The sequence below is a fragment of the Protomyctophum bolini genome (assembly GCF_963924005.1).
Source record: "Protomyctophum bolini genome assembly, chromosome: 16".
NCBI classification, from domain to species: domain Eukaryota; kingdom Metazoa; phylum Chordata; class Actinopteri; order Myctophiformes; family Myctophidae; genus Protomyctophum; species Protomyctophum bolini.
Window position 1 is genome coordinate 39,690,901 of NC_137877.1, and position 20,142 is coordinate 39,711,042.

Sequence of the window (20,142 nt, forward strand, 5' to 3'; positions counted from 1 at the left end):
GTGCGTCGCATGGTTTCCTGCCATCGGTGAATGAATTTGTGTGTGTGAGTGGGTGGGTGGGTGAATGAATGTGTAGGTGAGTGGGTGAATGAATGCGTGTGTGAATGTATGAATGTAATGCACAATCTATGTTAAGCGCCTCGGATAAAGGAATGCACCATTTACCATTCAGAAAGCTTTTTTTAAGAAACGGCCTCAGGTCTAAAGCCCTGACCGCACCAAAGGATCACTCACCTTGGGTCCAAACGGTTGCAAGGAGTTAACGCTAAAACGAACCTTGACCCTTTGGCGTGGTTGGTTTGGAGCTTAAGGGTTATTGCGGTTAAGTTCTGTCAATCAATCACACAACTGAACAGAAAACAATCCAAGCATGCACCCACACTGTCAAAGTTTTGACACAAGTCAAAAGTTTATTGAAAAAACAGGTCGTCTTTAATTCTCAGCATTTTTAATCAATGAGAGCAGTAACAGTGGTCGCCCATTTTCAACTACAGTAGTAGAAACATTCCACTGCCAAACATGGCCGGATGCCAGGAGGGTGGGTGGGCCCACCCCTTCTGATACCAGGGGTGGGCCCACCCCTCCTGATGCCCGGAGGGTGGGCCCAACTCCTGATGCCCGGAGGGTGGACCCAACTCCTGATGCCAGGACGGTCGGGCCCTTAGAGTATATATGAATAGAGACGGCACCGGATTCCTCCTCCCATCCACTTGCATTAAGTTGCTCAAAAGCGCATGAGGCGATTTCACTCCTATAGGAACAAGTGCATTCTGGGATGGATTGCCCCAATAACATGAACGCGCTGGTCGTTGACTATCATTGTGCCGTTTGTGCGCGTTCACGTATGAAACATTCGTTCACGTGTCATGGCCCCCAATAACATGAACGTGCACAATGATAGTCAACGGACCAGCGCTGGCTCGAGCTGCAATACCAAATTCGACCACTATGTCCATTTCGCCTCAGGGTCCATTTCATACTCTAAAGGTCGGGCCAAACCTCCTGGTGCCAGGAGGGTTGGGCCAAACTCCTTAGCTAGAAAACAAAACAGTTAAACTGACTGGCCCTCCTTCTACCAGAAGATCCCTCACATACGTACGTTTTCATCAAAGAGCGTTTTTAATACATCTCTGGAGTTACTGATATATTAAATAAAAAACACAAAAAAAAAAAAATCTTCTTTTCAATGTTAAATAGAATCATCTGAATGAACCCGAAACCGGCAGCCACAACAATATCTGCTGAAAACTCCCAAACTTCATCCTTTTATATAGAAAGCTTTCAGCCTTCGTCGGCTGCCGTCTAAAGAGACAGAATATCAGTTCAAAGCTCATTGTATTATTATTATTATTTAATCGTTTTTACTATAATTTTAACGCATGCAAGGGAGGAGGAGCAGGAGCACAGGCCTTGGACAGAGATAAAGAGAGAAAACAATAGCCCTATAAAAACAGCACAACTCTTCGGTTATACTGCCGCAACACTCAAAGTCAACGCTTGGGGGGGAAAGGGGAGGTGGGGTAGGGGGGGGGAGCAGGGGTAGAAAGACAGGCTTCATTCATTAGCGCTAACTACTACATCTGTTGGGTGGAGTTGCCGTTCCAAGTGTTGTTCTCGTCCTCGCTGTCTTCGCTTGTGCGTAACCGGTGGATTTTGCCGTCCTTCTTGAAGTCGTCTGGCCGGTTCTCCAGAGTGCGCTTGCGTAGAGTTTCTCTGAGCAAAAGGGGAAAAAAAGAGGCAGGAAGGGACAAGGAATAATTACAAGAAGGACACACAACCTTTGACTGAAAGGGTATTCTATCACTAGTTTGACCTCTTCAATCTTAAACCCATCCTGGGCGGGAACCCCTTTTGGTGTTTTAACCCATTCTGACCTGAGATCAGATTCATACGATCAGGTTTCCACTGGACACACACTGGTCTGATTAAACCCACTCTGACCTGAGATCAGATTCTAAGAATGTCAGTCGTTCTTCGATTTTTCAAAAATAGCAGACCTACAAGCTCGTAGCGCGCCACTCGGTGGCGCGCTATGAGCTTGTAGATCTGCTATTTTTCAATAGCTATAGCATAACATAATGCCGACACCTAAATGTATTCCCGTTCAGAATGGGTTAAGCATTCTGTTATACTTTAGCTATTGAAAAATAGCAGATCTACAAGCTCGTAGGTCAGCTATTTTTGAAAAATCGTGAAAATGTGGCTCAAAATTGGAATATATATATTTTTCAAAACGAACGTTTTCAACTCAAATCTTTGCTCCTTGGGAGGTCCCTGAAACAACATTTTCAGATGGGGGGTCGGCGACCAAATACAGATCATTTTTGGGGTCCTTGACATGAAATAATGAGAACGACTGATATAGAAACATGAGGCTTTTAAGAGAAAATAGGCAATCTATAAGCTCACAACGTTGTGAGTTTGTAGATCGCCCAATTTCAATGGATGACGTGCTTTCCGCGTAGAAGACACGCTGGCTTCTATCCCATTCTGACCGGGAACCCATTTAGGTGTTATCATCATGTTATGCTTTAGCTATTGAAAAATAGCAGATCTACAAGCTCATAGCGCGCCACCGAGTGGCGCGCTACGAGCTTGTAGGTCTGCTATTTTTGAAAAATCGAAGAACGACTGACATTTTTTTAAATCTGATCTCAGGTCAGAATGGGTTCATCAGACCAGTGTGTGTCCAGTGGAAACCTCGTATGAATCTGATCTCAGGTCAGAATGGGCTATGGAATCCAAAATGACTGAAATCAAGGCATGTTGTCGACTGAGAGAACTGTGATCCGACCATGAGGGTTCAACATTATTTACCTCTGTGGTTCTTCAGAGCTGGCTGCTGACGAGGAGCCGGGCCTGGGGTGAGCGTTGTTGGGCCTGCGCTGGGGGCCCGCCGCTGGGGGCCCGGTGGGGCTGGCGAACAGGAACCCACTGAGGAACCTCCACACGGCCAGCAGGGGGTAGAGGATGTGTCCCAGGAGGGCCCAGAACCCGGCAGAACCTCCTCCACTAGTGGACTGGATCACTGTGTTGTTGGGTCTGCCCGTCTGCTACGGGGGGGGGGGTGGAATAAAAGTATTTAGACTTTCAGAGGTATCAGAACCATTTCATTTTTTTTTTGTTTCCGTGTCAGGTCTAAAAGGGGTTGATGGGTAAAGCAGCGAGGTTTCTCTACTCACAGGCAGCAGCACTACGGAGGCACTGGGGGCCAGTTCCAGCTCCAGGAGGGTCTTGTCCAGGTCCTCTCCCGTGAACTCCCTCCGGGGGAACATGGTGGCCAGGGAGAAGTTACCGTAGCGGTTCCCCACTTCCTGGAGGAGGACAAGACACATTCAGGAGGAGCAGGGGGGGAAAAAACACCACACAGATTGTATGGATACGGTATATAAGTAAGTAAATAGGTCGAGGAGGCTTATTGTCAGTATCAGCCGTTACAACGCGCTAAACCCCCTGGGAGTCGGATTGCGACTGTGGCTCAGGATGTAGAGCAGGTCGTCCAATGATCCATGGGTCGGCGGTTCGAATCCCGGCTCCTCCTCCTGTCTACATGTCGAAGTGTCCTTGGGCAAGACACTGAACCCCAAATTGCTCCCGATGTGCTGGTTGGTGCCTTGCATGGCTTCCGCCGCAATCGGTGTATGAATGTGTGTGTGAATGGGTGAATGTATGTAATGCACAATCTATATGTAAAGTGCCTTGGATAAAGGCGCTATATAAATGCACCATTTACCATTTATTGCTGAGGTGGAGCACCACACCTACCATCAGCTCCCAGTATACGAACCGCACAACTGTCTGCAACACAAGCCGTGCTTCTCAGAATATCAGAATCTGAATATCTTTATTGACATTGTACAAGACAACGTAAAATTGATTTGCAATCCAGCTCAAGTGCACTCGAAACAAGACTCTATATAATATACTCTATATAAAAAAAAAAACATACATTAGGACATATTTCACAGTAAGTCCCTTTAGTCCATAAAGTGTCAAGTGTCAGAGTTCAAGTGTCAGTGTTTAGAGCTATGACTGCTCTCTCAGTGCTCTGGGGTAAAAACTAGTTTTCAGTCTGTTCAGTCCTTGCATTTATGAGCTTATAGCGCCTCCCTGAGGGCATAAGCTGATATGGCGAGTTGGCATGACCCAGATCATGTCTGTGTGGTCTAAAGGAGAGAGCTCTACCGACTGAGCTACTTGAACACAAAATACATACTTACATGTATGGTGGACAGATATTTATCACCCCCATTGGTTGTTAAACACACATGGCAGTGGTTTATAATTCCCACTTTAAAACAATCTACAAATATTTTGCTCTCCAAATGCACAAGTTTACCGTCATGACTAATTATGCGGCTGTTTCAATTCACAAAGCGGAACACTAAGATGCTAAGTTTCATCGATGAAGATAAAACTGCAAACCCAGAACTTATTTAAATGCATGGAATGCAATGTTTCTGTATGTTAGATTATGTTAATAGAATATAACTAATACATCCCATTCTGCAGTGGTTAGCGATAGTATCCCTAGTAGTTCCCTACCCTTCCATAATTTGAGACAATTAGACAGAGTGGTCGAGTAGGGCAGGGGTCTGAAACCTTTTTTAAATGAAGTTCCATGTTTTTATTTTCTACATCGTCAGTGTGCCATATCAACATTAACTCATTTTAACGACACCACGTTGAAAAATTCCAACATATTTTGCTTGTCCACAAATATAAAGTTTTTCCTTCTTTTTAAATTTCCTTTCACGTTATAATGATCATCAGAGTCTCAGGGCAATAACATAGTTCAGTTTTAATGAAATGTAGAATGCAGGATGTAATTTACACACAAATGTGAGGGACTTCATTTTTTTGACTGCATTTTCTTTTTTAATAGTTTATTTAAAACCAAAAATACTCTCTCACACACTTGCCAGTGATCACCCTCCTTTGTGCCAATGTCGGCACTGGTGCCTAAGGCTGCCTATACCCCTGGAGTAGGGCATTGACTGGTTGACATTAGAGATGCTCCGAGAATCGGCCAGTGATCGGTGATCGGCCATTATTCACTCCGATTGGTAATCGGCATTTACCTTATCTGGAGAAACTTTTAATTTACACCATTTAAGTGGTATAAATGTCAATCAGATTATATAGTATAACATGATTTGGCATTTTTGTTGACAGGCCTAAACATTCTTCCCACACAGGAACAATTTTGACATATAATAATTTCGGAAATCTGTATCGGACATAAAATCGTATCAGCCGATCATGAGAAAAACCAAATCGGTGTTCGTTATCGGTCCCAAAAAACCTGATCGGAGCATCCCTAGTTGACACTAGTGTCAATAAAGTCACTTGAAGCAGCTGACAGTAGTTGGAAGAGACAACAGACATTCTTTTTAGATTTTAAATATTTAAATATTTATCTGCCACCGTGAATAAGAAACCTTTACCTTTAAGAAACCGTTATATTTTCTTTTGTTTATTTCTTGTTTATTTCTGTTTTCTGTGCAGTCTGTGTTTTTATGTTTATTTAGTGTTTATTTCTGTTTTCTGTGCAGTGTTTTTATTTTTTCTTTACTGCACAGCTGCCCCCCTTTGACAACTTGTACATTTATGTACTGTTCTTTATGAACTTTAACATTTTTAAACCAATGACCTTTTCCTTCAGGAAAGGATTCCATATAAGCCTTCTGGCTTCTTCCTTTCCTTGCATTGTATTTTTGTTTCTTTGATATGTTATTGTCTATTTTTTGTACTATATGCTAAATAAATAAACCTAAACCTTTATGCCGAATAAGTGCTTTGTTGTACCTGAACAGCAAACTGCCTGGCCTCCTGTAGTCTGCTCTCTGAGGGAAACTGGTTGGTGAAGGACGAACCGTCTGGGAGTCGAAACTGTATCCTCGCTATGGCACTGTGAGCACAACAAACAAACAAACGCAACACCATGCATTATGAAAACATTGTGAATGAACTCTGAATGTTAATAATCAGCACCTCTACCAGAATGTTTCATTTGTTGTGGTTGAAAGGAATCATTGAGACAGCATTATTTTTTATTGTATGTATGTAGCAATATGCATATAGCACTTTAACCCATTCTGAACGGGAACCCATTTTGGTGTTAGCATCATGTTGTGCTTTAGCTATTGAAAAATAGCAGATCTACAAGCTCATAGCGCGCCACCGAGTGGCGCGCTACGAGCTTGTAGGTCTGCTATTTTTGAAAAATCGAAGAACGACTGACATTTTTTAGAATCTGATCTCAGGTCAGAATGGGTTAATCAGACCAGTGTGTGTCCAGTGGAAACCTCGTATGAATCTGATCTCAGGTCAGAATGGGTTAAAAATCCCTATGCTGCTGGTTGTGTCGTCTTTCTTGTTTTTGTATCTATGTGGTTGTCTGTATATGTTGAGTATGAAGCAAGACAAATTCCTATCAACTTGTTGACATGGCAATAAATTAAATTATTGAATCTTTTTTTGAAAAGGTGGGCCCAGTCAGCCCAAAAACAAACAATGCACAATGCTACAAAATATAGATATGTGCTTGTTATTTTAATATATTTCGTCTCTATTGGGTTGAAACCTCAAGAAAAAAAAGTAACAGATCTACAATCTCAAAAAGCACCACGTTTCGAGTTTCTGGATCTGCTACTTTTGATGCTTTTGTGGGATGTATGTAAAAATAATAATATATATATATATATATATATATATACTGTATATATATTATTTTTTAAAGCAGACATTTCAACTACAATCTTTGCTTCTGGGGGTCCCAGGAAAAAAATATGTGTAATAGTATGATCAACTGGGGGCATTCATCTACGAAAAAACACAGAAAGTGTAAAATATGGAGATAAGGTTTCTGCCCGACAATGACAATAATTTACATTACTGTCATTCATGTCTCTCCTACTGTACGTACCTCCTCTCCCTGACCTTGGCCTCCTTCCTGGCCTCCATCTCAGCCTGCTTGGCCTGTAGCGCTGCCTGCCTGCTAGCCTCCAGGTCCTCCTGGTTCTTGGCATAGCGGACGGCTCTGTCGGCGCGGTCCTGCAGAGGAACAGGAAGGGGGGAAGCCTTTATCACATGGGTTCCCAAAGTGGGGTCCGGGGGGGGGTCCCCCGGGGGGTACTTGAGCTCAATTAGAGATAGTTATGCCTCTGTAACTCTGAGTTACAGACCTGTTAGGGTCCATTTTGGTTCCATTTGTACACTGTCAGAGTTAAATTAACAGTGGTTTTAGAATATAAATTGGGGTACCTTCCATTAAATAGGGTAGCATAATGCGTGTGAAACTGGGTGTCCATGAAATTACTATGTTTCAGGAATCACTGCCAGAGCCATAAAAATCCTCCCTTATCGGGGTGACATGTTTTCAAATGGGGGGGTCCGTGGCCTAAATAAATGTTGATTTGGGGGTCCTTGGGACACGAAAAAGTTTGGGAACGACTGCTTTATCGGCCATAGACATAGAAAGGTCTTCTTCGGCTCTGGGGCGTCTGTGTCTCGTGTCACAAAGCGAATTCTGCTGTTTGACCCCGGTCCCTAGCGGCCTTTTATATTTATTTACCAGAGCGATCTGCTGTTTGACCCGGTCCCTAGTGGTCTTTATATTTATTTACCAGAGCGATCTGCTGTTTGACCCGGTCCCTAGCGGGTATTTATTTACCAAAGCGATCTGCTGGGTGACGGCAGAGGGAACCTCCTGGTTCTTGGCATAGCGAACGGCTCTTTCAGCGCGGTCCTGCATAGGAACAGGAAGGGGGAAGCCTTTATCACATGATGGGTTCCCAAAGTGGGGTCCGGGGACCCCTGGGGGTACTTGAGCTCAATTAAAGAGAGTTATGGCTCTGTAACTCTGAGAGTGTACAAATGGAACCAAATGGTACCAGAGATAGAAATGCCATTAAATAGGGGGTCCGTACTCCGTAGCATAATGCGTGTGAAACTGGGGGGTCCATGAAATGACTATGTTTCGGAATCACTGCTATAGAGCCATAAAAATCCTCCCTTAACATGTTTTCAAATGGGGGGGGGGTCCCAAAATAAATGTTGATTTGGGGGTCCTTGACTCTGGGGTGTCTGTCTGTGTCTCGTGTCGCCATTTCAGGGAAGGCAAGCTTCCGCATCCATCACAGAAGGGGAGGACGTCCGGTAGGCCAATCAGAGGTAATGTAAAATGTTTGTTTTCTCCTTTGAATTGAATTGATATACGTCCCCGGAAAAGACGCGTTGTGATTGGCTAGTAGTTGAGTGGCAGTGTGGGCCTTCCGTACGTCCGTGCACTCCCACGTGAGTTCCGCCTTCCAGGCTGCGATCCAATGCACTGCTGTTTGACCCGGTCCCTAGCGGTCCCTTTATATTTATTTACCAGAGCGATCTGCTGTTTGACCCGGTCCCTAGCGGCCTTTATATTTATATTTATTTACCAGAGCGATCTGCTGTTTGACCCGGTCCCTAGCGGACCTTTATATTTATTTACCAGAGCGATCTGCTGTTTGACCCGGTCCCTAGCGGCCTTTATATTTATTTACCAGAGCGATCTGCTGTTTGACCCGGTCCCTAGCGGCCTTTATATTTATATTTATTTACCAGAGCGATCTGCTGTTTGACCCGGTCCCTAGCGGCCTTTATATTTATTTACCAGAGCGATCTGCTGTTTGACCCGGTCCCTAGCGGCCTTTATATTTATTTTATTTACCAGAGCGATCTGCTGTTTGACCCGGTCCCTAGCGGCCTTTATATTTATATTTATTTACCAGAGCGATCTGCTGTTTGACCCGGTCCCTGGCGGACCTTTATATTTATTTACCAGAGCGATCTGCTGTTTGACCCGGTCCCTAGTGGTCCTTTATATTTATTTACCAGAGCGATCTGCTGTTTGACCCGGTCCCTAGCGGCCTTTATATTTATATTTATTTACCAGAGCGATCTGCTGTTTGACCCGGTCCCTAGCGGTCCCTTTATATTTATTTACCAGAGCGATCTGCTGTTTGACCCGGTCCCTGGCGGCCTTCTCCTCTGCCTTGTCGCGGTTCCTCTCGTCCATGAGCCTCTTGGTCTTGTCGTCCTCCTGTTTCCTCTTGACGTCCACCATGTCCTTCCCCACCTTCCTGCGCTCCATCTCCCTCTTGATCTGCTCCTGAGTCTCACACAGACACACACACACACACACACACACACACACACACACACACAGGACAATGAGCACAGCGGCCCCGCTCCCCTCCCAACCACAAATACGTCATTTTTTTTTTTTTTATCCCACGATTTTGTAACCCATTTTTCACCCCTGTGTCAATCATCTAATGTGATCCTGGGCTCTATACACCCTCCGCCAACCTAGTCCCCTATATATATGGGGGACAAGGGGAGAGCAGCGGACTTGAACTCATGCTTCCTTCATGCCTGAGTGTCCAAGTTGCTCCTTTACACCTGACAGGGGGGAGTTTCCCTGGTTGGACGTCGTAGCACGTTGAAGGAACACGTTATTCCAACCAGTTCCTTTCCCCTCCATCAGGCGCCCCGGCTGGCCAGGGGGAGGCAGTTTTTACAAATACGTCATCTTAAAATCGTTTCATATAAGCATTGTGGTCCAAAAATAAACAAGTTGTCTCAGCGTTATTGTCAGGGAGGTGTCTCTGTATCGTTTGCGACACTCATATGATAGTCTGTTTCTAGTTGAAAATGTAACTAATTCAGTAGCAGTAACAATAGCGTTCTCTCTCAGTCAGTTGATTCGTCATATCCATATGAGTGAAACGGCCGGGATGACAATGTTTAATTTTCAAACAGTTCTTATATGAAGCGATCTAAATAAAATCCCCCCTATGGGGATTACAATGCAAATAAAAAGTACGGTACATGAACCCATGGATTTGGATTTGGAAACAATCATATAAACAAGCAATCATCTCTAAAAAATATAATTGTGATTATCTAAAAAAAAAATGAAATAGTTTTTCTCAAATCATTGCGATTATCTCAAATAATTGCAATTAGGAGATTATGTAACACCCTGTGAGAGAGAAAAGGGCGAGGTCGTGTGCACGCATCCTGCCTGGGTGACGGCAGATGGCCATGTATGGAGTGTGTCTGGAGTGTACAGGGTTTGACGAGGTCAGATCAACATTATGGACTGTCAGAACAACAGGAAGGACGGGTGGTGGTGAAGGATCAACATATGGAATGTCAGAACAGAATGTGTTCCATCGTTAGACTGGTTTGTTTTTAAGTGGCGCAACCACTCCAAGGAACAGCACTGTCCGTGTTCACCTATGCCTGTGTGTGTGTGTCTGTGTTGGTTAACGAGCACCAGTATATGACTATGAGTACCAGTAGGGGGCGCTGTTGTGCCAGAAACAGAGAGAGGGATAGTGCTGCACTGTTGCCTGCTGATGAGAGAGAGAGAGAGAGAGAGGCAGTGGGAAATACTCATGCTCAACCTCACCTCTTCCTCTTCCTTCTTCTTCTGGTCTCGTCTGTCCTCCAGTTGCTTCGTTAACCTGGACAGTGAGTGTGAGTATAGACAAGGTGTCATGTGACTGATGATGATAGGTTCCTAGTCTACCTACGAGTAAGACGGGCAAACGCGGGAAGCGAACGCAGATCGTAAATTGCAATAACAATTCACCATGACTCAGCCATAACCATATAAGGAGTCCCCAAAGCAGCTATACGTCCAAATATGGAGTGTGTTGCATCAATGACAAACAAATCACTCAGCTCCATATATGGGCACAAAGGGGGGGGACACACACGGACACACACACAGACACACACACGGACACACAGACATGATCTGCTAGGTCTCATAGTAAGTGCTCACTGCATTCGCAATCACAGCGTTCGCAATAATCCTAGATTACCATTTTATCTGCATTTGATGTATTACCTTGTTGTGTTTACCTTGATTACTGTAAATTGCTCTGGATTAAGAGCGTCTGCTATTACGCCTAAATTGTAAATTGACCATAACAAATGTAGATGTTAAACCTGAACAGCGGTATAGAGGGTATGGTATGCGCATGCATAAAGTGAATGGGAAATCGAGTGGCAAAGTGACTTGGCAAAGTGAATTTAATGTTGTTTAACATCATTTAATGCAATCAGATTTACTTTTTCTGTTTGGATGTATGGGGCTGTCAAGGCCAGAAACTTGGACCCACATTGGGTCCAGAACCCTGGCTAATCAGACAAATATGCCTTAAAACATTATACTTGCCCTCTACAACTAAAATAAAAAAATAAAAACACCTTAATTTCATAAATAGAGAATCTTTCACTCAATAGTTGCTGCTCCTGTCGCAAGTTGATGATATCATATGGCCATATGGTCCAGCCCTATGGAATGTATGGAATGCATGTGCTAATATAAAAAAAAACTTAATACTTCCTACGGTTAATATGAGCATCAATATAGTACGTGCATTCCATAGGGCTGGACGGCACATGGACAATTACGTGATAATCATCAACTTGCGCCAGGAGCAGTTCCTATTGAGTGAAACATTTAAGGTGTTTTTAATTTGTCATTTTAGGTATAGAGGGCAACGTATAATGTTTTAAGGCATCGTCAGATACACAAAGTAAAACGAGAGGATTATAATCCAATAATAGTGTCATGTCCCCTGGCTAAATGATAATTGAGCTTTCTGCCTCTGATGCGTGCATCCGTGTTGTTCCTACCTGTCCACCTTGGCCTCGAGGTTTTCCCCAGGCTGAGAACTGTTGGACGTGTTGGCATCTGATGAAGCTGCCGCTCCTGCACTGCTACCTTCATCTACTGACCCGGTCAAGGGTTCTGCAGACAGAGAATAGAACCTTTTATTTTAGAAAACCCCGCATGCGTATGGTGTTTCAAAACAGAGCTATTTGAATAAGACAACAAACCAAAGATTAGAAACACCAGCTACCCAGCCAGCCAGCCACCCACACAGGCACACACATACTATAGCTCCGTAAGGGCGTGGTTGCACCACTCAAAAAGAACAGTAAACTTCAGGGAACATTCTAGAGGAAGTGTTACAAAACAAAACAAAGATTCAAAGTGAAAGTAAACTTCAGGGAACAGTCTAGAGGAAGTGTCAACACATGGCTGATCTTTCTGTCTTGAGTGTTTGTAGCTTCACTCTGAGACAAAAATGGCTTTCCAGGAGTTCTGCCTATTTAAAGGAGAATTCCATGCTAGAAGGCTTTCTTACCTTTATTTGTAGTCGTTACGTCCCCACCAAAGAGGTCCAGGTGTTATTTTGTGCAAAACCTATTTCCCCTACCATAAGCCCTAAATGAATTGAATTGGAATTGAATGGGGCTATGGGGTGTTGCGCTAATTCGCTTATTTCCATCGCTCAAAATACTTTTTGTATATATCCTCTCTTCATAATGTAAATAATATCCCAAGCGGCACACTTTACTACTTATTTAGATGGAAATAAGCGAATTAGCACAACACCCCATACCCCCATTCAATTCAATGCAATTCATTGAGGGCTTATGGTAGGGAAGGAGTTTTTGCACAAAAAAACACCTGGACCTCTTTGGTGGGGACGTAACAACTACAAAGAAAAGGTAAGAAAGGTAAGAAAGCCTTCTAGCATGGAATTCTCCTTTAAACATCCTGTCGTCCTGTATTCATTACAGGACAACATTACGGTGAAAATGTAGCCACAGCTTCAGTAAAGCCTGTCTGCAGGAATGGCTGACGAGGAAATAAGAATTTATTTATTGCCAGATGTTTAATAGGAAATGTTACCGTTACCTTGCACCCACACACACACACAGAGTAGCTCTGCCTCTAATAATTCATAATGATTTTTCCTTTAAACGAGCTGTCTCCGTTCTAAACTGCATCTTCAGAAATATTTTCACACACAGCGAGAGAAGGTGCTGGAACGTGCCACAGACGGACAGACACTTTCATTACAAAAGTGACCAAAACCGAACACCCTGGCCTGTACATGCCACAGCTGCCACAAGCAACCAACCACACTAATAACATTTAGATTGTGTGAAAGGTCATGATACATAGAGTAGACACATGATCTGACACAAATTGATTAGCAAAGCAGGGCAGGCTCTATTTAGCTCAATTGTAAAGAACTTCAGCCTTGTCGCAGAAAGAGGACAGTCTATAGCTTTAATACATAACACTAATGCCATTAAAACCGTTTTAGTATGTATCTCTTTTTTCCCCCACTCAACAATTTATCAAAAAATGTTACATGGCTTGGTTGAATCATGCATGATTCCGATTGGTCAATCGCTTAATTCAGCGGTGAGTTATCTCATCATAATGACCGTTCCGCCCTATAACAGACCTCTGCCTAATCAAACCCTCTGAGCACCAGCTGCGCCCCGCTTGATTTACTGCCGTTTCCAACATGACAGCCATGTAAACACACACACACACACACACACACACACATCTAGGCTAGGTGGTCATTGTCGGGATACTGTATAATTCACCTTCGCCTCGGTGGTTAAAGTCCCTGTCGGTGAATTATCTCCCGACAAGCCAGATATTATCCCTTACGTAAATGACAAGGATTGGACGACATGCAGAATCAATCGATAATGGAATCGGATTCGATCAAATCCTTTCAATGGCTTTTTCTCGACTGACCTTTTGGTGTGGCTGGAGTTGAAGCAGGTTGTGCATGCTCCGCTGGTTCCTCGGTGGCGAGCTCCATAGGAGCAGAGATGGGTTCTGTTGGAGCTGGGCCGCCCAGGGCTGGTTCTGTGGGTACACCGACAGACGGACTGGCCTCCATCGGAACTTCTGGCTCTGATCCCACTCCCTGCATCTGCAGAGAGTGCATCTGTCAAGACAAGAGAACAGGAATAGTGTGAAAGAGAGTACCGACGTAACAGGAGCGGATGCGTCGCAGAACAACTTTTAGGCCCGACGTCTTCTGAAAGAATATATATTCAAAGATTTGTGCCGCATTTTCACGACTTTAAAAAAATAGCAGACCTACAAGCTCGTAGCACGCCACTCGGTGGCGCGCTATGCGCTTGTAGATCTGCTATTTTTCAATAGCTAAAGTATAACATAATGCTTAGTTATAAAACACCAAAAGGGGTTCCCGCCCAGAATGGGTTAAGACGTCTTAATCCATCACAAACCGGGATTTTTTTTTTATATTCGAGTTGGGCTATTCAAAAACAGCAGATGTACAAGCTCATGACGCGTCACTTTGTGCCATGCTGCGAGTTTGTACATCTGTTATTTTTGAGGAAAAACAAATTACATCTTGAAAGTGTTTTTAATCTTCTCTTCTGGGGGGGGGCACAAAACAAGGTGGTCTCATTCAGCAGTATATGCTCCCACCTAGGGTACATCAGTTAATCAAAGTAATCGTTACTCAAATAAAAATATATTTGAAAAATAAAAAAGATTTTATTTGATTCATTGAAAAAGACATTGATAAGAAAGAAATTGATAGTTGCAGCTCCCTATTCCCCTCCCTTACCTGTTTGACTTTGTCCAGTCTGTTTGTGAGTTCCTCTGCAGACACACTGCCAGCAATGACCTCGAGAGGAATTCCATTCTCTCCGATGAAAAAGCAGGACGGTATGCAGACAACCGGGTCTTCACACAGCGGGGAGTTAAGGCGCAAAACATCTCACATTTACACACATCATTACACAGAAGCACTGAGAGAACTGTTGCGCCTTCATTTCTTCGTCCTTTTTTCCCAAACTTGACTACGGTAGCGGTGGTCTCAAAAACATAAGGGAAACTTTGACAGAAAAAAAGACTCGCTCACCGACTCGCTCAAGTAAAACTCCTTAGAGTGAGACTTAAGAAAATATTTTTGTATTTTATCATGCTCATACAGTGCTCTGTGCTGTAATTGCACTTTGAGCACAGAACACTTTATGATAAAAGAAGAAATATATATTTTTAAGTCTCAGTCTAAGGAGTTTTACTTCTATTTTCCATACAGTCTGTTCACAGTCTTTGTCTGTCAAAGTTTCCCACATCACATAACACATACATTTTCACATTAGTTTAAAAAAAGTAACATTTGTTGCAGCCCATGTGTAGCAATTGTGGTGGTTCGTTCATAGCCTCTGCCTGATGACCAAAAAAGCCTATAGTATATCCGCTCACGGCCAAGGGGGGGAATTCCCCTTTAGGCTAGTGGTGGTTAAGATGTTTGCTTCCCACGCAGGAGACCCGTGTTCGAATGGCGGGGCTATAGACGTGAACACGTGCGAGCCCTACCTACGTTCCAAGCAGTAGTTAACCCATTCTGGGGTTGGTGTTTTAAGCATTATAGCAGACCTACAAGCTCGTAGCACCGCACGAGTGCCGAGCTACGAGCTTGTAGGTCTGCTATTTTTGAAGAAATCGCGAAAATGTGGTGCAAATCTTTGAATATATATTCTTTCAGAGCCAACGTTTTTAACTCAAATCTTTGCTTCTGAGAGGTTCATCGAACAACATATTTTCAGATGGGGGTCGGTGGCCAATTACATATCATTTTTAGGGTCCTTAACATGAAATATGGAGCACCATGCACTGATAGACACACAGGTATTTCAGCAAACTGTATTTCAGCAAACATGAGCACTTTGTCGCCATTCAATGTCATCTAACAGGAGATCAGTCCTCAGGATTTTGATATCCTCGAGACATTTGTATTTTATTTGGACATAAATCTTCACAGCATATTCTGGAGCCATCATCACATGCATAATAATAATAATAACATTACAAACTGTACAGCATGGAGTTCATGGAAAAGGATACAGATCTGGGAGAACTGCACACACGTCTCACTGTGAGGAAACACAAGAACATCACAAGGTCAATACATATCTTAATAATGCACAAATCCAAAGTTACTGTCAAAGAACTCTACGAAGCCATCTACGAAATCTATGAAAAGGTTGAATCTGCAACAAAATTTTAAACAATACAGGGTTTGACACTAAGGTATCAGAGGGACTTTCTGGGGGCTGTGTGATAAAAAAATGTCATACCTTATTTTTATGCCAAATAGGTACACAGCTATGAATATGACTATGGGTTCACACAATTTGTGTAGCAAACAGTGAAAACAGTGTTCTTATTTTACATTCCACCAGATCAGAGGACAGAACACTTTGGCCACGTTAATAAGGTGTTTAGGCAGATATCTCGTGTTGCCGTTAACAGACGGTTGCGACCCCCTCTCAAACGAGCACTTGCACAGCCAGCCGTGCAACCAGAAAGCAAACTCCACCTGCCTGAAACCGAATACCGAATATAGGAAACAGTTGGCCGAAAACCGAATACCGAATATCCGAATATGATTAATATTATACATCTTTTTTTCCTACCATTGCTGTCATGGCCGTACCATAAAGCTACCTGATTTATGGCAAAATAAATGTTCATGGCAAAACGTAACTTAAATAATAATGACTATTATGGGTCCATAAAACATATATTCAGCCCTTTTGAATGCATTAATTGCATACACTATTCTGTGATATATTTTCTGCCTATTCGGGCCGAAAATGCATTTTTAGCCATTTTCTGCCGAACATTTTCTGCGGCTGAATATTCGGGGCATCACTAGTTAAAATAGTATGTTTAAGTACAGAATAAATAATCTCTCAGTTACCTGGTAATGACTGTGAGACACAGTCCTGTATCTGAAAGGTCAGAAGGTCAGTCCTTGCAACCACAATGTTTCCAGCCGAACAGGTCTAGTCCAGAATGCCACTTAAGCACTACATACTTTGTTGTACAACAAATAGCAAAGATTGTTGACCTACAAGCTTGTAGATGTTTGGAAAATTTGAAAGATTTAGAAAGCTTTTGCCTATAATGCCATGTTGAAAGTGGTTATCACTTAACATACCTACACCCGCACAGTATCATTGGTATGAAGTGTAACTGAATATCGCTGTTTTAGTATCCTCACTTATTAACCTGAGTTTGATTCTACAAATGTTATGTTATGGTTATGGCAAAACTTAACTTAAATAACAATCACTATTATGGATCCATAAAACATTTATTCAGCTCTTTTGAATGCATTAATTGCATACACTATTCGGTGATATATTTTCTGCCTATTTGGGGCCGAAACCGAATAGGCCGAAAATGCATTTTTAGCCATTTTCTGCCGAATATTTTCTGCGGCCGAATATTCAGTGCATCACTAATTACACATCACCTCTTGGCGTCCACTTTGATCGCCACACAAGTCTGTGCAGCTTCCAGGACTGTGTCATCCTCCCAGCTGGACATGAGCTGTGCAGACTGGTCATCGTCACCTTCAGAGAGTGAGACATTTGTAGTGATGAGTCATTAATAGTCATCATGTATGCCCCACTGCCTGATCATGTGATGTGGTGATGATGACATGTTTTTTTTTAAATAATTTTAATGATCAGATCAACTGTTTGACGGACTACACTGAAAATAAGACACCAAAGTGTGAATTATATATCCCATTTAATCTTCGGCGAAACTGGTGTTGCAGAGAGATTGGTGTCCTGTCAAATGCATCGCCTGCAGAGGTCGCAGTTTTGCATTTTCGCAGCAGGGGAACGTGGTTTTTAATAACGAACTGACGTCAATGTTTGTATAGAATGGGCTCTCGTGCTACATTAATACAGTATTACTACAAATGTATTCGTGTACGGTTTAATTCCGAAGGTTTGTAAACTGAATTGGGAAAACATGTCACAATTTTAGACTGTACCCACCACAACAACAACTGACACATAAACTATAGCCTAAAATCATCTCAGTCATCACACCTTTCTCCACGGGGATTTCACCGAAACAGCGTAATCAGGTAGCCTATCATAATCACACACATATTCAGATGAGATAGGTGACCACAGCGTCCGTGTAACGTCCACAAATGTTGGCTAACGTACTTTAGCTGACAGCAGCAGCGCAAATAACTGCCGTGTTTACAATACACGACAGACAACTATACCAATTCTAAAAGCCCATGATAATTGATTAAAACATGTATTTGTATGTTTACCTGAGAGGTGAAATATTGTTCCCCTTATATGTCTATTGTGTTACAATGACGTTACCTGTCTCAACCGGGGTAGCTAATATGGCTAGCTAGCCGCTACTACCCAGCTTGACACAGCAGCTATAATAATCATCTAGCTAGCTATAATAGCTAACCTACACAGATAGATAGATACTAGATAGATAGATGATATATATAATATATATACCCGTTATAACAACGACGAAGATGAATGTCTGTTGCTTGGCTGAGGCAATGGCAGCGGGGATGGACCCCTGGAACCAACGCATCTTGTTAGAAAGGCTGTCCTGTTGCGTTGTGTTGTTTTTTGTGTAACGCTGCTGGTCACTGTTGTTGACTGTTGACCAGTTGCATCAATATCCTTAAGCCGAGTCAGCTTGCTGTTGTTGGAAGTAATATCCCCTATACCTACTCACTGCTGTCTACTCTATACTCTAGTCTCTCTATTACACCACCGGCCGGTGTCAAGGGAGCTAGGATAAGAGTATAAGACGGAGCCAGAGTTACGACATTGAGGGGGCAGAAACAGAGCTGTTCATGCAGCCTGGAGAGGGACAAGCTGGAGTTTGAAATACATTGTTTTCAACGAGGGTGCCGCAATTATAGGCACGTGTGCAACATATAACTGTTTTAAAGTATTGTACAGTGACAATTAAAGCCTCTGTAATGTGTATGTTGTACGATTACTACAAAACAATCTAAAATAAAGGGATTTAAGAGCATTAAAGCTGGGCTGTTGCCTGGGTCCAATGCATTTCAGCCTACTTCCGGGTCCAGGGCTTGTCCCTATTCTCAATAGAAGTCTATGTAGGAGAGCCGCCATTGAACTGGCCCCATGAAGTGAACGCAGTTTTCGTAACTCTGTCTTTAACTCTATGGCTCTGGGATAGGGAGCTAGGATAAGACTTCCCGGTGGCCGAGCTCTTCAGAATAAAAGTATTAAAACAATAAGTTAAGTATTTAAACGAAAATATATAACAAAGATTATGGATTAATTTTACACCTCTCCTGCTTAGCGGAGAGTAGGCGTTGTAGAGGAGGTCTCCCCGAACGCTTGCATATGTCAGAGCAGCTGGCACGAAGGCCACACCTTCACTTAGTGTGGCCCTCAGGTTAATACTGATATATTATTGATTTCTGCTGTTACAATTCCAAACATGACCCGCTTTAATTACGTCTAAATTACTAAAATTAGTATTATTAGGAGGAAGTCACTAAATGTTTCTCTGAAGAGGCAAGTCTGGAGCTCTCTGGTGGAGCTGTTGCCCCCGCGAGTAGTATAATATGGTGGGTGTTCACTACACGTTCTGACCACTACCACTGGTGGCGCTAGTGAGCAATTAATGCATAATTTGCATAATTAATTATGCAAATTAGTAATTAAAATAGATAGATATAAATAGATATAATTAGCATAATAATAAATCATAAATATAAATATCCATAAATATAATTAGCATATAATAGTTTATAATTAAATAATAATAAAAACTAATGATAGTTATTTATAAAATGCATGATGTGTGTGTGATTAGCTGATCTCATCTCTCTCTCTCCCTGCTTCTCCTTGTGACATGCCTCCCCAAAAGCCAGCAGAGATGCTGACTCGAAGGTGTGAAAAACAAACAAATGTAAATTTGTTTGTTTGTCACTGGGGCTGAGGTGGGGGGATGGGCTCCCACTCTTTGTGGATTGCCATGGGCCAGACATGCAAATTAAATGACGCGCGGGGGTGGGGTGGGGGGGGGGATGGGTTCTAACCAGGTGCCAGACATGCAAATTAGATAAACAAGGGGGGGATGGACTCTAACCAGGTGCCAGGTGCGACATGCAAATTAAATGAAGAGCGGGGGTGGGTTGGGGGGGATGGGCTCCCCCCTTTGTGGAATGCCAGGTGCCAGACATGCAAATTAGATAAACACAGAGGTGGGGGCTCCACTCTTTGAAGTGAATTGTATGCATAAATTAATCAAGTTAGGATTTAAATTCCTTACATACATTGACAGTGGGTGTGTGATTCCACCTAGTGGTCAATCTCTATATATAAATATTTACACTGCAATACCTACTATGCCCTGATGTGATCTCAGTCATCTAGGGCAATGTTTTTCAATCA

The 20,142-nt window shown here is 42.9% G+C and overlaps 1 protein-coding gene across 2 annotated transcripts; it reads right to left on the reverse strand.

Moving 5' to 3' along the window:
- Positions 1-396: 396 nt before the first annotated feature.
- ubxn4 (UBX domain protein 4) lies at positions 397-18,503 on the reverse strand. Of its 2 annotated transcripts, XM_080785570.1 has the most exons (14): positions 18,214-18,503; positions 17,184-17,283; positions 15,767-15,795; positions 14,481-14,599; positions 13,631-13,826; positions 11,695-11,809; positions 10,457-10,511; positions 8,984-9,148; positions 7,676-7,750; positions 6,929-7,056; positions 5,809-5,911; positions 3,183-3,314; positions 2,818-3,053; positions 397-1,713 (listed from the first exon to the last, which is right to left on the reverse strand). In XM_080785570.1, exons 1-14 carry the CDS (start codon positions 18,293-18,295, stop codon positions 1,575-1,577), a joined length of 1,674 nt encoding a protein of 557 aa, XP_080641696.1. In that variant the 5' UTR covers positions 18,296-18,503; the 3' UTR covers positions 397-1,574. The 2 variants fall into 2 exon arrangements, with proteins under 2 accessions (XP_080641696.1, XP_080641697.1); XM_080785571.1 differs by lacking the exon at positions 7,676-7,750 and having other exon boundaries at positions 398-1,713; positions 18,214-18,501.
- Positions 18,504-20,142: the final 1,639 nt, after the last annotated feature.

Coding starts and splice junctions, on each gene's coding strand:
- ubxn4 (XM_080785570.1), bottom strand. CDS start 18,295: ATGCGTTGGTTCCAGGGGTCCATCCCCGCTGCCATTGCCTCAGCCAAG. Junction 13,827..14,480: donor GACTGGACAAAGTCAAACAG/GTAAGGGAGGGG, acceptor TTGTCTTGACAG/ATGCACTCTCTGCAGATGCA. Junction 5,912..6,928: donor GCCAAGGTCAGGGAGAGGAG/GTACGTACAGTA, acceptor TTGTGCTCACAG/TGCCATAGCGAGGATACAGT.